At 33.9% G+C, this 20,269-nt stretch overlaps 2 protein-coding genes across 3 annotated transcripts; both read right to left on the minus strand.

Moving 5' to 3' along the window:
* Window positions 1–1,957: 1,957 nt before the first annotated feature.
* LOC122606107 (uncharacterized protein At2g27730, mitochondrial) lies at window positions 1,958–15,101 on the minus strand. 2 transcript variants are annotated; one of them, XM_043779072.1, is made up of 5 exons: window positions 14,981–15,101; window positions 13,794–13,908; window positions 12,348–12,386; window positions 11,875–11,917; window positions 1,958–2,146 (listed from the first exon to the last, which is right to left on the minus strand). In XM_043779072.1, exons 2-5 carry the CDS (start codon window positions 13,893–13,895, stop codon window positions 1,971–1,973), a joined length of 360 nt encoding a protein of 119 aa, XP_043635007.1. In that variant the 5' UTR covers window positions 13,896–13,908; window positions 14,981–15,101; the 3' UTR covers window positions 1,958–1,970. The 2 variants fall into 2 exon arrangements, with proteins under 2 accessions (XP_043635007.1, XP_043635006.1); XM_043779071.1 differs by lacking the exon at window positions 1,958–2,146 and having other exon boundaries at window positions 11,499–11,917; window positions 14,981–15,085.
* Window positions 15,102–17,909: 2,808 nt separating this feature from the next.
* On the minus strand, window positions 17,910–19,984 carry LOC122605544 (DNA polymerase epsilon subunit 3-like). Its single transcript, XM_043778500.1, has 3 exons — window positions 19,650–19,984; window positions 18,657–18,775; window positions 17,910–18,402 (listed from the first exon to the last, which is right to left on the minus strand). The coding sequence occupies exons 1-3, from the start codon at window positions 19,847–19,849 to the stop codon at window positions 18,164–18,166; spliced, it is 558 nt and encodes a 185-aa protein (XP_043634435.1). The 5' UTR covers window positions 19,850–19,984; the 3' UTR covers window positions 17,910–18,163.
* Between the last annotated feature and the right edge of the window lie 285 nt (window positions 19,985–20,269).

The following is a 20,269-nucleotide window of genomic DNA, read 5'->3' on the forward strand; positions in this document are numbered from 1 at the left end:
GAGGCTTGATTAAGACAATTGACTACTCTAATCTGAATGGACCGTCACCTTTGGATGGTGAGGCGCTATCTAGTCTCTACTTTATAGATGCTGTTTTAAAAAAGAAAATGTTTAAAATATATCTGCTTTAGTCGTATGCATAGTGTTGGGTATAATCATTTAATTTAGGTTCATAACTACATATATTGTAAATATATCCAAGTGTGGAGTAAGTTACATTTATTCATTGAACTAATAAACTAGTCGATCCGATAAGAAACTTTAAATGGTCTCTTGCAACAATAGGTACACCTGAACCAAAACTAATGACAACGGAAATACAGTTAATACACAAATAGTGTGATCATCATCGTATCCAAATCATAAATCGATCTATTTTTGGCTGGTGACAACAATAATCTTTGGTAAAAGCTAGTCAATTATTGTAATACTTAAACTAATGCGGATGAGTTTTGGACTAGTAGTCTTACAAGAAAGTGATAAACTTTGACTCTCTAGGAAGTCCGCGGTTTAAATGTGGGCATTAGCGTTTATTCACTATTTTTAGATACTCTCTTTACACAATTTGTGTATTAAAAAATAAAAAACTTCGAAATTTCCAGGTAAGGAAAAAAAAAAGAAAGTTAGACCAATAAATTTAAAGGCAAATACTGACCTTGCATACAGATCAACATAAATATTGACCACCCATGGAGACTATGTATTTATGTTGTTCCATTTTCTTAAAAAATAGATAACCAAAAGGTCCAAAACTACCTAGCTAGTTAGCTTGAAAGATGGCTGCAGCAAGTGGAAGCAGCCTACAACAGGTCTTTGATAAGCCATTAATAGTGACCAAAACATCTCCCTTTGATTCCATATACTCTCAAAGAAACACACTACCAATCCCATAAAACCCGATGATCATGTTTTTTTTTTCTTCATTCCCCGATATGTTCACTAATAATATCAATAAATCCACCAAACATACAAACATGAATGCAGAAAGTTTGTTCATGTGTACCGAAGGCCTCGGTTTTGAGAGCTTTGGTGATGTTGAAGACTTGAAAAAGGAGGATCAAAATCATATCAATCTTATAAACAACAACAACATGAAACAAAGAATGATATATCAGAAATGATTGTAACTCGTGAGAGTTGTGACTTGTGAGCCAAAGAGGTCAAGAATAAGAGGAATGGAATTTCCTCCATTGATTTCTTCTCGAGGATCAGTGAGTGGTAAAAAACCAATAGTGTGTCTTAAATTTTTCCGAAGCGAAGGTAGGTTCATACTTAAGGAGGTACTAATACCGAACCACGAACTATTACATGCATGTCTTGAAGATGGGCGACTGAAGCTGCATTTTGTTCAGTATGAAGATGATGAACATGATCAAGAGCTATAATAAGAGATAAAAATATGTATGGCCATTGAAAGGAGTCTTTTGACATTCCAGAATGATCAGGATCAGTTTAGCTTATTGTATGGCCAACTTACAGTTTTACAGCAGAGTTACTATTCTATTTTTCTTCCCTATAAACAAAGACACGGAGTTATTGCTTTCCCAAATATGAGCAAATTCACTAGACTGCAGCAGCAGCAGTCTTTGACCATGCTCAATGATAGCATAAAGATCTGAAGCACACCACCAAAAGGGTACTTCTTACATATGAAAGCATCATATAAGGGGAAAAACAAAAATGAAAGACAAGTTTATGTTTGACATAAACACAGCCATTACTTCCATCTTACTCCTGTGATAGATGAAAACTACAGAACACAGCCAAACATATAGCCATTGAAAGCATGCTTCAACAGAGCATATCATATATCAGGGGTGTTGGTCCGTTTCAGTTGACCTTTTCCGTTGCTAAAAGCATTCGAGTTCTATAGCTCATACAAACATGTATTTCTTATTTTTCATACATAACATAGGTCACAAGATAGCTAAAAACGATATATACCTATACATCATATTTCACACAAGTCTTCAATCATGAGGCTTCTCAGTTTTCTTGTCATTTGATGTAAGGTACCATCCAAGAGCACCAAGCCCAGTTAAGAGCCCAGCTACAACTGCATAGTTCCTGTAGTTGTCTGTGGGTACTCCACCTGCAGGTGAACTTGAAGCTGTAGACCCACTTGCACTTGCATCCGCTCCTGAACCTGAACCACCCGAGCCTCTAAAAAAATAGCCAAACATATTCAGTGTTAACCAACTCACCCATCTTGCCACCTCTAAAAAAATAGCCATGGGCATTAATGACTCGATAATGGGAATACCTGATTATATATTCAACGATATAAGCTGATAAATTGTGATTCAGGTAACCATACATGCAAATACAAGATAAATCTACCAAAAATGATCTTTCATTGGCTACGCATTCCATCAGGGATTGTGATCGGCTTAAAGCATCCTTAGTGCAGAATATTTATTAGCACTACAAAGTGTGCATTAATATCGGAGTGAGTTACTTACAGAACTTTGGCATTTTTCATCCAAAGTGATCTGCGAAGTGTCTTCGATTGTTTCTTGAAATGAAATGCACTGTCTTGCATTGTTGAAGTTTTATCAACAAGAAGCTCAATCCGATCACCTATCTCTAGTATTTTCTCAATGTTATCCACCATAATGGTGCGTACCTGAGTAGACAGACATGAATCATTTGTTCAACTAATAGGACACTTAAGCATAATAAACAGCCAAGAATGGATGGTATAAATTAAACAGCCCCAAAGTCATCATAGCTTGTACTTGGTACTGTATATGATACAGAAATCTAGATCCCAAGTAGAGAAATGGAAGGTGTACAAAATGATTGCTAGTATACTAAAGAAATGGCTTATCTGATACAAACTGATTTCTAAAATGTTCCTTGTGTCCTTCTATTATCTTGGAACTAATAGGTAATCTTGCAAAAGCAAGAATAAGAACTCCAGACATGAAAGAGGCCATACAAAGCTCATCTATAGTACCGGAAAAAGTATATGATGTTTCTACATTGCGCATTAATTGAGAGCTAATCAAACCTGACGGTAGTTTCAAATATAAAGGCTTGAAAAGAGTATGACTCAAACTGATTATGGAGACAGAAGACTATGAAGTAAACCTAGATTATGCTTTGTATCAATGTACGATTTCTGAGTTAAATGATTTTGAATAAACTAGAAAAATAAAATGATTTATAGGGGAGAGAAAAAAAAAATGATTGGTTGAGATTTGAGGAGAGAGAAATAGTATTATAGTTATTTTTTTAGGTAAATATAGAATAGATGGGAGGGGCATTTTAGGGAAATAAATGTTGAAACTTAAAATCAATATTGAAATTTTAAGTTCAATGTTGAAAATCTAGAGGAAATCTGCTTTATAATATAATATAGATAACAATCCTATACACATCACTAAATGGAAAATGAGTTTCTATCTCATCCTAAATAGAATACTTGCCTCACCTACTTCACTCCTAACACGGTTGAGCGTATCTGCACTAGGGTTACTGGAGAAAAACTCCATCTGCTGATGCAAAACTCTTGAAAATTCATCATTCATGGCATAAGCAGGAGCGTATGGTGCCACTTTGCCATAGTTTTTCATAAACCTCATCTGAATGTCCTCCAAGTATGCAAATGGGATTCTTCCTGGAAAAAGTATCCTCTATTATCAGCACATACTTGAAAACTTCACAGATGTGCAAAAACACAATGAGAATACTTCTTTGAGTGATTTAGTCATCTAATTATATAAATCATTAAAAGTTGGAAACTAAACAGATCACTAGTCAGTACAACCTGTAGCATTGAAATGAAATGTGACCAACTTACTTAATTATGTCTTGTCTTGATGACACTAAAGCAACACGAAAGATGCAAGAACGATGCATAACTAATAGAGTAGTGAACGGGCTTGTCAATTTAACTTAAGACATGTGTCAATAACAATTAACAGCATATGTCTCTTTAATGCTTCAAAAAGTACAAGTCAGGGACTTACTACCTTTGTTCACATAGTTGAAAGGCATGCCTAATTTTCCTAGTATACATGCATTCTACCTTAATAACTCTTCAAGTAATCCACGTGGCTCTAACCTCCATTTATTAAAGTAGGTAAATTTTCTCGTACAAATTGTCACACATATAACATTCGATTGGTTATTGCTTATCCAGATAAGATCAATTGATTAACATAATATTTCTACAAAGTAATAATACCAAAGATTTATACAGTTATACTAAGCCATTTATAATGATATAACTACCATGAAATAAAATGCAAGGCTGTCTGTTGTTTTCTGGTACCGAATACCCAAACACAACACAACGAGTGTCACACACTCACACTTCTCGTATAGCCTTTCAGTGTGTTACCAAAACAATTAAGGACAAAAAAGAAGAAAGCTAAAGAAAGGGAGGATTTGAGTGAACTAGTAGAATAAAAAAAAACAGAAATAACCAAGAGCAACCAAAATATGACAGTGGGACATTAATTTACGCGGTAGTAATAACCGACTGGTTAGTTGAGGATGTTTCTGAGCCATATATATACCATCATTAATCGTACGATGTAAAATAAGAGGCAAGTTTCATTGGTAGCAGGTAGCCACATAAGGTTCAACGATATTCCTTTAAAGGACTTCAAGCATGAAATGACAGAGTATGTAACAGAGGGAAACAAGCCTTGAAACAAGAGGTTTCGTTGTGGACTAAAAGTTGATCAAAAAAACTCAATCTGTCCCACAAGTGAAAATATTACAAGGTCATGAGACATTTCGTACGTTATGTGTTACACCCTGCATTACTTAAACATTAGAAAAACACTTTTAGATTCACTAGAGTTCGTCATGCAAAGAAACAACAAAAGTTATTAGTATTTAGTGTTCATCTCAGAAGATCCTGTATGTTCAAGGCTCCTCGATCATAGAAGAACAAAGTAAATTAATGTCATAAAGGATCTCCCTGATAGCATCACAACATCGGTCAAGTTGGTGCTTTAGATTGCAAAACTCATGCAACTATAAACTATTCATTTTACGGGTTTCATAGTCTATGTTCATGGAAGTATCTAACATGGGTTTTGTCATTGATATTGAGTCAAGAAAAATCACAAACTCCAATGGGATTCTCTCTTCTATTCTGTTAAAGATTCGTATATTAAAGGGTATTTAGGATTTTGTTTATTTTAAGTACCACTTTCAAGAACCTAAATAAACTAACCTACACACATAACCAAAAGTTACCATATTTCTTTATCTTCTATTTTCTATATTATATACTATAAATTTCTGCTAATCAAAAGTGGCCCGAAACGGTCACAGGATACCCTGATTTTTCCACTCTACAATTGATCAAGTTTTTCAATTCTCACATATTGCTTTTGATCACAGCAACTGTATATCGATGATGTAGGTTTTTCCTTCTTTTCTTCTTTAATAATGTAATAAATTGTCATTCTTATCTTATTTCTTCAATGTTTTAATTTTGAATTATATTATCTTGTTTCTTCAATCAACTGTTTTAATAAATTGTCATGCTATAATGACGGTGACTTATTTAGCTATTAGAGGATCAGAATAGGATCTTTTTTATTAGATACTGTTATTAATTGTGATGTATTTTACTCAGCATTTCATTGTTGTAATCTGTGATCACATTTCTTTCATGTGACGAGTGATATCTTGTTTGGAAAAGGATGGATGATTTATTAGATTTCGATCTTCAAGACTCCTCAAAACTAAGATGGGAGAATGGTTCAGAATCACCAATACTTGAGTATGATACGTGATTATATTCGTATGTATATATATTTTTTTTTCTTGAATTACTAGTTTGAATGGCTTTATTTTCATTTCAGACCAATAGCATCAAAATTTAAGGACTCCTCAATACCAAGATGGGAAAACATGGTTGAATCGTCGATACTCGAGTATGATATGTGATTATTTCCGTCTGTTGTTATATTCATTTTTTATGAACTAAATCGATTTAATGGCTTTTTGTTTAGACCAATAGCATCAAAATACAAGCTAAAGTTAAAATATGGAGGCTACTTTCAGTTAGCCAAGAACTCACGCAAGAAAAGATATTGCTTTGGGTTTCAAAAATCTATTATCATAGATACAAGCTCATACACCTTTGAGGATCTTAATGAAGAGGTGAGAAATCGATATCCATCAAAGAGAGATTCAACTTTCTTCATTATTTTTGCTGACAAATATGCAGTAGATCAATCTTATATAATGTTGGATTCCGATGAGAACTTCAAGGAGAGGCTTAACATGTATGACAATGAGAAAGTAACCATTTTTGTAACAATAGATAATTCTAATCTTGGAGATAATGGGTTGAAAAAAAGGTACAAAATATATGTAATCTTTACTATAGAATGTAGTGAACTCAACAAACAAAATTCTAAGTAGTATTTTGCTTTGTACAAGGGTCAAGATGAAGTTATTGGTGAAACACATCAAGATGATGATCCTGATAATTGTCCAAGTGAAGAAAGTTATCATAGCCATCTAACTTCAGACATTGAAGACGAGGGACTGAATTATGAAAGTGAATTTTACTCGAATGCCAAGAAAAATTCAACTATGAAAGTGAATTCAAGATTTTCAAATGTCACTTATTTTTGAAGAGCCTTGAACCATCATGCAATAATAAATGAGTTTGACTACTTCATTGGAAGAAGTGAACCAACACGATTCACAGCAAGGTGTGCAAACCTCGAGTATGGATGGAAACACCGGAGATGATATACCCACCTAAGATCAAACGTCCACCTGGACGACCTAGAAAGAACCAAATTGTGCCACATGATGAGCCCAAAAAAAGTCACAGGTGTAGCAAGTATGGACATCATGCAAAAAAATGCAAGAATTCGGAATGTTGTCCGTCCACCAGTAAAAGGTTCTGCTCATTTAATACCTTGTTATAAAAAATCTCCGAAGTTTTAGAATCCTAATTTTTACATGCTTTTTCAGGGAAAGAGATAAGAATGCTGAAGCTCCTGGAATAAGATTTTAGAGCTAAACCCTCCAAAATTACATGTTTAGGTTTGGAGTCGTTTTGTCTTTTGGTAAATGGATGCTCCTGTAAAAATTTAATTTTGGAAGTTATAGATTCTCACAAGTCAATGTTAGTTGTTTTTGGTGGATGTTTGAACAATTGGTTCTAAAAGTTATGGATTTTGATTTGTTATATTGCTGAGTTACTTATGGATTTCGATTTGCCATGTAATTGTTAAGTCATTAATATCTCGCTGCTCATTGGATTACTGGGAATTTGGTGGGCATAAGTTCTAGCTATAGCTGCAATATTTGGTATAACTATTTTGGAGGTTTTTTTTTCCATTGAAGTCTCACTGTGTATACGTGGTTTCAATTGAAGTTTACTAGCATTGTACTCGCGCGATGCGGCGGCAGTTTGGCGGTGACGACGACTGGTGGTGGTGACGGCGGTTGTGATGGTGACGAACTGTTGTTGGTGGTCGGTGTAAGTAATTGATTTAATGTAATTGATGTAAAAGGGTAGTTGAGATATTTTTAAAAGATTAGAGATTGTGATGTAAATTAATTTATTAAGAGAAAAATGGTAATTTTGCATCTAACATTTTTATGAGAGAGAAAGTGATAATTATTAGAATATAGTATAGAAGTATAGATAAATTGAAAAGGGTATAATGTCCAAGAGGTCACAGGTTCGATACTCTCGGTCTATGATTGTCTGCCAGGATTTTGTCCTGGCTTTCGTGGAGCTTTTACCGGGTGGGGCGGGCTGGGGGTGGGGGGGGATCGGGTAGGTCCACGGTATCCAATTCAGATACCCGTGATACGGCCCTTACTGTTCTAAAAAAAATTAATGTTAATGATATAATATCTATGTGCTGAAATATATATAGATGGGTAAATATGTGTTTTTAAAGTAAATAATGGGTATATTTGTTATTTAGGTTTTGAATTGAGGAAATTTGTAATTTAGATTGTAATTTTGGGGATAGATGCAATTCTCCCTTTAATTTTAGTTCATATTGTAAATATATGTAAATGTGTGGAGTAAGTTACATTTTATCCATAGAACTAATAAACTAGTTGATACTAAGCAACTGAAAATGGTCTCTTCGACTCTTCCAACAATAAGTGCACCCGAACCAAAACTAACGGAAATACAGTTAATACACAAATAGTGTGATCATCATTGTATCCAAATCATAACTCGATCTATTTTTGGCTGGTGTACAACAATAATCTTTGGTAAAAGTCAATTAATGTAATATCTTAAACTAATGCCAATGAGCTTTTGGTCTGTTTAACAAGAAAGTGAGAAGCTTTGACTCTCTAGAAAGTCCGAGGTTAAAATGTGGGCATTGGCGTTTATTCACTAATTTAGGATGTATACTGCGTTGACTTAATGAAATTTCCAAGATAAAAAGAAAAGAAAGAAAAAACTTAGACCAATAAATTCTAAGGCAAATAGTGACCACTAAAATATTGCATACAGATCAACATAAATATTTACCACCCATGGAGACTTTTTATGTATCTATGTTGTTCCATCATTTCTTAAAGAATAGATAACCAAAACTACCTAGCTAACTAGCTTGAAATTAAGATGGCTGCAGCCAGTGGAAGCAGCCTACAACAGGTCTTTGATAAGCCATTAATAGAAACCAAAAAATCTCCCTTTGATTCCATACTCTCAAAGAAACCCAATACCAATCCCATAAAACCCGATGATCATGATTCTTGTTCTTCATTCCCCGATATGTTCACTAATAACATCATGAATAAATCCACCAAACATACAAACATGAATGCAGAAAGTTTGTTCATGTGTACCGAAGGCCTCGGTTTTGAGAGCTTTGGTGATGTTGAAGACTTGAAAAAGGAGGATCATCAAGATCATATCAATAATAATGATCATCAATCTTATAAACAACAACAACATGAAACAAAGAATGATGAGCCAAAGAGGTCAAGGATAAGAGGAGTGGAATTTCCTCCATTGATTTCTTCTCTAGGATCATCATCAGTGAGTGGTAAAAAACCAATAGTGTGTCTTAAATCTTTTCGAAGCGAAGGTAGGTTCATACTTAAGGAGGTGCTAATACCGAACCACGAATTATTACATGCATGTCGAGAAGATGGACGACTCAAGCTGCAATTTGTCCAGTCTGATGATGATCAAGTGTCAAATAAAGAAGATGATCATTAAGAGCTATAAGAGAGATAAGATCATGATGTTATGCGATTAGTCGTTTAATGTTACTAGAGAAAGGAGATCAAAGTTGTGTCCTCATTGATGAAAAGCCGCTTTTGCGAATAATCACATGCATTTTTTTTTTTTTTTGTGAGTAAACTCGTGAATTAGTATCATCTGTCATGTAATACTTTCAAAAAAAAAAAAAAGAAATTCAATCATGTATTCATGTTTATGAATTTTAGTAACAATTAATGAATTTGCATATTTAGTATTTCTATATTGTATGTTTGCATCGTCACTATTCTCTCTTTACACAAAACTATAGTACGAGTATATGAATGTATCAATATTAACACCATTAGCATACTTCACATATAATGAATACGGTATATTATTCTTGACTTATATTCAATATTTTAGTTGTGTATAGTAGTATCGTGTTGGCGTGTTGCTGAGATTTCTTAGGCATATTCCCATATAGTTGGAGCCTCATAAATCCAAAGTAGAAACATTAGAAGATCTATTGAACATTTGATTCGGTTCCATGATATCCACATGAATTTTGGCCCACTTTCATTACTAGTGGCACTTTGCTTAGGGACCATTTGGTCCACTAGTCCGTGATTTAGAATACAACTATGGGTATATTCCTTCTTCTTTTAAAATCTATACGAATCTGTGCTTTATGTATGATAATGAACCACTAGACTTCTAATTAGCGATTATCCAATAAGCTCATGCTCTAGTGGTACGAGATAGGAGCCCAAGTTCAAACTTAAACATGAGTGTTTAATTTAATCACTAATTTGAAGTGTCATCGTCCGGTTGTTGGGTTGGCTTTAATGAATTTTTGCGAAACAAAAAAGTTGTTACGTGATTAGTATATGATCATGAATAAGCTTGAAAGTCAATACCTGTGTTGATTAGGGGTAGTAATTTCCAACACGACACAAAATAAATGAGTATGGATTGAGGCTAAATGAGTCTGGCTCATAAATGGATCAACAATATAATTGTTGTAACATCAGATACTTAGCTTTATATATTGCAACTATTTCATCTTTCTTACGTTTCTTTCTTGGTATTATGATTTTATGTGAATTTGTTAGTGTGTGCGAATTTTCTAGATTATCGGCTTTAATTGTGAATCAACGATAATTTGAAGAGGGTATTCAGATGAATCAATAGTTCAATTTTTGATCTCATTTCCGTCGGCACCTACATCTCCTTTTAAGAGAAGAAAGGAATATGACACAGTCCAATCATATCATATGTATTGCATCAATACATTGCATTAAGAAGCTACCAAATTCAAATAAGAAAACAAGATGTGCCATATTATAGTAAGGGTGCCACATTAATAGGCCGGTCAGAGGGATTGTCAATAAAGCCTATAAATAGAGGACCCTATATCCCTAATTTATGGTTCAATCCATCCAAGGTTAAATTAGGGTCGAATTTAGGGTGTGTGTATATACATGGTTCACCATTAGGGTTTTAAAAAGGTATGGAAGTGAAAGACTCTTTCTTGGTGCAATCCATTATAAAACACTTTACACTATTGTTTTGCATCAACTACAACACGTTGAGGCCAGTTGGTGGCCAAGCATGAATAAAAGAACTTAGGACAAGGTGAGTCAAGTTTAAGGACCTGTATACAAATAAGGAAAATGATACAGAGGAACATTGTGTGTTGTTTAGAGCAATGTACAGGTTTCATCTGCTGATCAGATATATTAAACAAAATATCTCTTGAAATAATTAACAAAAGGGTTTATCTCGTGTCAATGTTGATTCAGAATATCAATTGGTCGAGTCCGGGTTAATTACGAAAACAGTAGTTGGAACAGCACCATGTATTGCTACTGGAATTGAGTCAGCATACCCACATGGCCACATGTGGACCTAACTAAGCCATGAAAATTGTTCCACAAAAAAAAAAAAAAACTAAGCCATGAAAGGAGTCTTTTGACATTCCAGAATGATCAGAATCAGTTTAGCTTATTGTATGGCCAACTTACAGTTTTACAGCAGAGTTCCTATTCTTTTTTTCCCCCCTATATAAATAGACACAGAGTTATTGCTTTACCAAATATGAGCAAATTCACTAGCCTGCAGCAGCAGGAGTCTTTGACCATGCTCAATGATAGCATAAAGATCTGAAGCACCATCAAAAGGGTACTTCTGCATTACATATGAAAGCATCATATACGGGGGGGAACAAAAATGAAAGACAAGTTTATGTTTATGACATAAACACAGCCATTACTTCCATCTTACTCCTGTGATGAACGAAATAAACAGAACACATCCAAACATATAGCCATTGAAAGCATGCTTCAACAGAGCATATCATATTTCAAGGGGTATTGGTCCGTTTCAGTTAACCTTTTCCGTTGCTAAAAGCATTTGAGTTCTATAGCTCATACAAACATGTATTTCTTATTTTCATAGAAAACATAGGTCACAAGATAGTTGAAAACGATGCATATACCTATACATCACATTTCACACAAGTCTTCAATCACGAGGCTCCTCAGTTTTCTTGTCATTCGATGTAAGGTACCATCCAAGAGCACCAAGCCCAGTTAAGAGCCCAGCTACAACTGCATAGTTCTTGTAGTTGTCTGTGGATACTCCACCTGCAGATGAACTTGAAGCTGTAGATCCACTTGCACTTGCATCCGCTCCTGAACCTGAACCACCCGAGCCTCCAGATGCACCTTCAGCTTGTTGCCCCTATAAAAAGAACAATAATTTACTTTGTCAAATGAAAATTGAGAAGTGTATGGAATAAAGGAGTCAATGTAATGTGTAGAGATGACAATTTCAACCCATTGGTTTATGAATTGGTAAGTTTAGGTGAACTTCATCTCTAACGGGTGGAACAAATCAAGAGTCATAAAATGTGTATACTTGATGCATAAAACCTTAAAAATGTTTCACTCAAAACAACTTAACTACCATTGAGCTAATTCAGTTTTTGCAACCATTTTATAACTCATAACTAGTTAATCCAACCATCAAGATAACTGCAGAAAATGCACTTTGGGTCACTTCAACACAACCTCATTTCACACTACCTGTATAGACTCCATTACCAAACGTGCCCAACTGACTCATTTTGCCACCCCTAAGTACTGTGCATGATAAGGGTGGATGAATTTACCTTGCGTGCAAGCTTTTCCAACTTCTCTTGCTCCATTTTCTGCAGACTCGAGAAAGAAAATGTAAGAAAAGCAGGAAAAAAAAATGTTACGGAGATGTGCAAGTTACCGATAGAAACAAACAAGATAAGCTTAACAGAATGGAGCCACAAACATGTGAAGAAAATTATATATAAAAACCATATGATAAGAGAAGGTATATGAAGAGTGGTTTGGTTGGTATAATGTATGATATATAAAATCTTACAAAAAATGTGCAGCCAATTTACTTTTTCTAGAATTGTGCTCTCGAATTGTCCTAAGTTGACTAATCTTCAGATTTTAATTGCAATATTGTGACTGATTTATCAAATGTTAACATGACATGCCTCAGAAAAGGGTGTTACGTAGAACTAGATGAGCAGGGATTTGTGAACAAGTAATGCAATGGATCAAATAATGAATATAAGCAAAAAAAAAGAACAAAATATCATCTAAGATTACAAGAATGGGCTAAAAACCTCTCATATTAAAAAGAGGAAGTAGCTACGCACCGATAGAAGCTATTGTTTAGGGGGCATATACACAGGATGCTACATTTTAAGAAAGTTCATGGCAATATTAGGCCATCTCCAACGGTGTTATCAATTTGCTCAAGCAAACCGGACACCTCAACAACACATCAGCAAACTGTTCTAACACTCTGAACCAACAAACTGAACTTGTTTTGCCTCCAACCCAACCCAACACACTGAAAGTCAGTTTGTTTATGCCACATCATCATTCATATTAAATTAAAACACATTATATTAACTAAAAAAGCATTATATTACATTTAAAAACCATTATATTAAAAATAAATCACTAACATATTTGAAAACGCATTAGTACCTTGAAAATAATTACCAATACATTATAATAAAAATTACAATTACATTAAAACGTTCCTAATAACGTGCATACAATTTAAATATATTTGAAAAATTGACAGTTGGGGAGCGTATGGAGTTTTCAAAAATTTTCAAAAACTTTTTTAAGTTTTTAAAATGTTAAAAGCATGAAACTATTTGATTAAACAAGAAGTCTGTCAAAATAAAATAAAGAAAAAGAAAAATGAATACCGTAACTTTGGAGAGGAGATATGCAAGAAAAAAAAAAAGAAAAAGGGCTCACCTGATAATATGTTTCCAATTTGCTCTCACACAAACTGTATCTACAAATTGTTAAACAAATTGAAAGCCCAATGCATACAAACTGAAATTCAGTTTGTTACCCGAATTGCACGCTGGCAGCATTTACCCGTTGGAGATGGCCTTAATAAGTTAAAACTTATGTACCAAGAGTTACAAAACATTATCCACAACATATTTGTCACTACAGGCAGTTAGGCACACTACACATATTTTAATCAAGTTCACACATTAATATATACTCATGAAATTCTTGAATTCTTTTCCACCAAGACTTACCTTGATGTAGATATTTTCTGCAGCCTTTTCCTCTTCACTAAGTATTTTGCCACCACTTGAGAACCTGCGAGACACATAGCTAAATGCCCGTCTTGTTGCCATTGTCGTCTTTCACCTTAAACAAGAATATAGCCATTATAATCAGACTTTTAGAGACTCAAAGGTTTTACAAACTACAGTCATATGACAACGCTTATTATAACTATGTCATCCAGAATATAAAGTTAGTAAACAAACAAAATGCTTACCGTGTTCATCTAAATTCATACTAAAACTTACACACATATAAGTAAACCAAAACAGGTTATGCAGGCATCAACGAAATAGAAAACTCAAACCAAGCACAAAGATTACGCTACATTTTGAAAATTAACTTTTGCAATGTTTGACGCTTTAATGCACGTTACTTCAATTGTCTGCTATAAACTACCATTGACCATGGTGTAGATTTTTTTGAGTGGACACTGATGCATTTTATTCATTTGGTACCTTCAAAGTTCAAACGCATAGATTAATCCATATAAACAATATTTTGACAAAATGAATGTAACAAATGAGGTCTTCTATATCTAAACCATGCCCACAAAACATACAAAATATAAGATCACACCGACACCACCGCAGTTCATCTGTGACCAACAACGGAACCTGCTCGGAAGCACTTAAAAAATACCGGAAAACACAATAACATATAAAGAAACACGTTGCAAACTGCCAGACGCTATGAGACTTAACCGACACCAAAGGCTAGTAACTGTTTATAACAAACAAGTGAATGTGATGACATTGATGTCAAATAAACTTTGATTTAAATATCAAAAGATTCACCTAAAACCTATCTTAACACAAAACCCTCAAAAACTCAGAATAAAAAATATTCTACAATTTTTTGAGAAATAAGTACACACAGATAGATGCCATATATATATATATATATACACATACATAAAACAAGAGAATGTGATGACATTGATGTAAAATAAACTCTGATTTAAATATCAAAACATTCACCTAAAACCCTCAAAAACTCAGAATCAAAAATATTCTACAATTTTTTGAAAAATAAGTAGCACAAATAGATGCAATATATACATATACAATTATACATCATATATATAATAAATGAAAGAAAGAAAGAAGAAATGTCAGAAATAAATAAGATTAAGAGAATGAGAGAAGAAACTTACAAAATCACAGATGAAATGAAATGAAAAAAAGAGAGGAGGTTTTGGGGGTTTTGAACAAGATTCTAGAAGGAAAGTAAAGGACACCCACCCGTTTTATTGCTCAGCAGCTCACACTACTTTTTGTTGGGCTGATCTTACTTAATTATAGTAACTTTTGGGCTTTCATAAATGTTTTTACTTGATATTTGTTGTTTGGCCCAATCTAAATTAGGAATGTGCTCGACTTTTTATTTTATTTTTTTCCTCCAAAATTGAATATTATTTTGTTATTTAATAATGAAGTAACAAATTTAGAGATGATAATTTGATTATGTGTACAATCTGTGTAAAGATTATAAATTATTATTATTATAGTTAATAAATTGAACAAAATTGTATCTATATCACCTCCTAAACTATTTTTTTTTTTTTTAAGTTTCGTGTTACGGATGGCTAGCCGTTACATCCATAAAGGCAGGTAGTCACTACCGACCGATCCACGAAGTTAGGGACCACAAGGGAGGAAAAACCCACCAATTTAACCGCTACAAAATGCACGACGTTAAATTAGAGGTAAAACCTCGCTTGCTCAGACTCGAAAAGCATCATTTATATAACCAAGTTGTACATGATCGAGCTGTAGTTATTTTTTGGTTTGTTTCGTTTGGTTTTTCATTTCTGTTTTTTTTTACCGTCTCTTATTAAAATTTTAGATAATTATAGTTACTATTTCATTTAATTTTTGCTTCATATAGATAATAGTACAAGTGATTATTATATTTTTATGTTTGTTTTTGACACCATGTATGAAAAGTTAATATAAATGTTATACAAAAGATGTTACGTGTTATGTTGATATATGATTTAGAAACTTCACAAGAAAAAAAAACTACTTATTATTGTCTATAATACGATGTCTTTAAAGTGTCGTTACTTTATCTTTGGGCTTTTTCCCTTTATATATTTGGTTTGTGATGATACGTTGATTTATTTACACCCTTTGATAATATGATATCACTATACAACACAGATCCCATGCCACCTAGGCACCTAGCATGAGAAGTTGTAGTGGAGATCATAATATTTGGGCGGCGATTTCCCGTTGGGACTCGCATTATGTATACGGTTTTACATCATCAAATCCTATGGTGATGATAAGTGTTTTTACTATGTTTCATAGATGATGATTTGAGAGTTGTTACTCTGATAATTTTTAGTGTTCGCATAGAGTTTATGTGAAACTCTTCTCCCCTTCGTGATTTTCGTCACTATTAATATCAGAGACGGAGGGAGAGGGGGGGCTAGGGGGTGTTTGGTCCCCCCCCTAACAACCATATTTTTCACCGGAGGTTATTGGTATGCCGGAGAAAATTGGGAGATTTGCAAGTGTCAAGTCACCCCTAACTAGTAACCAAACCTTTGATATAAATATTTTTATGCCTTTCATATTTTTATAGCGGAGAGAATTGGCGGAAGTTATAAGAACTGAGATTAAAATCAAGTAGATGTATAAGCTTTTTGTTGGTGTCGCTGTAATCTATTTGGAGGCATGTGAGGAAGATGAAGTGCTTTATGATTTTTAGATATTATATAACAATTTTCAGTTATAACCCCTATATTATTGTCAAATCTTTTTTTCAGATCTTATCTTATAAGTATATTTCATTTAGCCCCTGAATGAACTTGTAGACATTTGTATGGATTTGAATACTACTATACTAGTACTACATAGAGGAAAATTAAGAGGGTTTAATAATCTAAATATAAAGATAATAGTGGGTATGATATAGATATTTTGACGACTTGTGGGGCTTGTTTTTAACCAAAGTTTAATTGGAAATTAAATGATGATTGCGTATGAAATTTCAATCTATTCTTTTTTCTTTCTAGCACAAGAGTATTATTTTTGGTTGTTTACAAGAGATGAATTTGATATTTGGTCATTTGCACCAAATATAAAAATTGTAGGTTTTATAACAATAAATTTATTTAAGTTGGATTTGTGTACCAATGAGCCTTTAGCTTTACAATATTATAAAAGCATAGGTTGTTTGTTTACTAGACGCATATTCTAGTTATCTCGCCTAGGGTCTTAGATAACTCAAGCCCGACCCTGTATCTTTCATAATCCGACCCCCGTCAATCAAAATTCCTGGCTCCGTCTCTGATTAATATTGATTGAGGTGACATTTGGTGACTTGAAAATGTATCTCTTGATGACCTGGAAGGGTGTTCCTTGATGAGTTGAAAGGGTAACTTTTAATAAGGGTGTCTTTTCAAATGTCTTGATGACCTGGAAGGGTGTTCCTTGGTGAGTTGAAAGGGTAACTCTTAATAAGGGTGTCTTTTGGTGACTTGAAAAGGTAATTTAATATTCTTTTGGATAAACTTTATTCCAAGTATTATACCTTATATAAATTTTGTTCAAGATATATTCCTTTTAATAGATTTTATTTCCTTGATATCGTATGTATACTATCAGTTTGGACTTTGGATCAAAGTCCATTGAAATTTTAAGGAAGAAGGCAAAAATTTTTAACTGAAATCCTGCCTGCCAAGTGCCAGTTGAGTTCCATTGCTAACAACATAAAAAACACTCCCACTTCACCTCTCTATTTTACTCAAAACACCTAACTATGTCCTTAAAAAGTCTAACATTTGACGAATACAGCTCAAGGGTAAATATAATGTACCGTCTGCCTAGTGCTTAACACGATAGTTTGGTGCTAGCAAAAGTGGAATTAAAGTACCTTGGTTAAGAAGATATATTGATCGGAATGGCAGTGGATAGACAGCTACTTAAGCAGCTTTTAACAGACCTTAGAACATTGGTCATAGACCGAAACAGAGCTTGGTAAAAATCGGAAATATCCAATATTAAATACTACATATGGAAAAACACCATCAAAACAGAACTAACATATATTAGCTGTCTTGTGAGCACCAAGCATTAAAATATAGTCACACTTCTTCATAATTTCATATCAGAACTTGCAGTATTTTCTAGTTTTTGAAGAGCCATAATGATCCAAATGTAAAATTTGGTCAACATTTCAATGAAAACGCTCTTAAACATAACCTAAGTTACTTAAAAGAACTACAAGGGAAAAGTTGACATAGAGCTTCCCCTGCAAGTCGCGAATAAAAAGAAACCACATGGGAAACAGGGAGCATAAAAATTCACCAACTATCGGAAACTTCTTTTCAATCTTCTTCACCATCTTCCTCTGCTTCTCCATTCTCCATTTCAGGCTCTTCCGTTTCATCTTCATCACCATTTTCATGTGCTTCTCCGTTTTCCATTTCAGGATCTTCTGTTCCATCTTCATCAACATTATCCTGTGCTTCTCCATTCTCGGTTCCAGCCTCTTTTGTTTTTCCCTTTTTAGCCTCCTTTGATTTAGTAGAGTCGGATTTTCTTTTAGTGTTCTTTCTCTTGAACTCTGGCGGCATAAAAAGAAGCTGTTAGCATGACGCTTTAAGTCACAATAAACTAAGGTTTCTATGATGATCATTGCTGTGTTATCTTAGACCAAATTATCATAAAATTTGCTTTTATTGCTACTATTATTGTCATTACTATTATCGACAGTTTCACCTCAAACGAGCTCATTTCAATTTAGCTTTACCCAGGAAAAAAAAGGTACTGTACTTGTAATGATACGGTAAAAAAAGAACAGAACAATTAAGTTCTAACCTGCAAGAGAAGTTCTTAAGGAACCAACAAATTCTGGAAACTCTATCTCTTCAAGCGCCTTGAACACATCTTCAGCACTAATCGTTTGTCTCTTAGATTCCTTGCATATATCATTCGCCCTGCAAAAAACAAGATATAACTGATGTTAGGAAAAAAGATCAACCAATATTCCCACATCATGTGTAGTTATAAAACGGACTTAGCCCGGACCTCTATACCTCAGTCCAACACACCATCCTTTCTTTTTTATTCTCCCACAGTGGATACTATCACAAAAAAGAGAAAAACCAATACCTATTACCTCTAAAGGGCAAACTATACAGAAAAGTCTGCAGCTTGACATTGAATTGCTAGCGTATGTGTTGTACCATAAAACTTAACCTTTCGACATAACAGCCTTTTTCTTTTCCTATTTTACAAATGAATGTAACCAATTTAAATCAAAAGGTAAAATAATCATAGTTTACTATAGCAATTCAAGTGAAGTTAGACACAGTTACGTGTAGCTTTGATATCAAACTTCGTTTCTTTTACAGCCAGAAAAACGATAACCATAACGTTAACAAATAAATAAAATGGGATCTTATCCTTTTTACTAAATAATACTGCTTAAACACACACTTTTGCCCTTTGTCTAGCTCAAACACGGAGGCTTCTATGTCGCCTATGAAAATCAGAGACCTATATTTCTTCGTCGCTCGCCGACAATGTCTATTAAAACTCCATATATCTAGTACTATTTTTATATGGGTTTTGTTAGTGACAGCCCTTAGGGTTGTCAGTAAAAAAATCATAATGTACACGTTTTTAAGCATTTAATATGTATTATCATTTTCCTTTTTATATATTGTATAGTCCAAACTCCAAATTTAATTGGCCCACCAACAAAACAAATAAAGATATAGATACACTATTAATCTATGTTTATCAATAAATATATACATATATGATATGTAAAAAAAAAAAAAGAGAGAGAGAGAAATGAAGACTAACGTAGCCGAAAGGTAATGAATAAAGATCCGGGCGCTTTCGGAAAAAGCGGAGAGGGGATCTTTCAGAACTTGAATATCAGCGCCGTCTTGTGATAATTGTGAAAGTTTATCTTTAACGATTCTCTTAACAATTGCCTTTGGGAGCTCTTCAGCATCTGCCACCACTTTCTCCCCTGCCGCAATTGGTGTTGATGTCGCCATTGTTGTTGATGGATTGAAGGAAATTTGGAGGGCTTTTGATTTGTTAATCTAGGGTTTTGTTCCCGCCATTGGCTTTTGGGGACTTTTCTTTTCTTTTTTTTTTATGGGGAGATCCGATTTTGATCAATTGGATCTTATGGATCAACGTTCGGATCCAATGGGTCTTCTTTTTCACGATTCGGACTTTCGGAGTCACGCGGCCAATTAGACAATTACTCAATTTTATCTGCTTCTATTTTATAGGAAATGCTAAATACAATCCTTAATTTTCATGATAAATGTACAAACAATTTATGTATCTTAAACATAGCCGTAAAAACTGTATTTAGCAAACTCCTTATTTTATCGATGTTATTACTATATGGATTTGTAAACCTAATTAATAAAGTATTCTCTTTTAACATGTCGACAATTTCAACA

This window comes from Erigeron canadensis, chromosome 6 (genome assembly GCF_010389155.1).
Source record: "Erigeron canadensis isolate Cc75 chromosome 6, C_canadensis_v1, whole genome shotgun sequence".
Lineage (NCBI taxonomy): Eukaryota > Viridiplantae > Streptophyta > Magnoliopsida > Asterales > Asteraceae > Erigeron > Erigeron canadensis.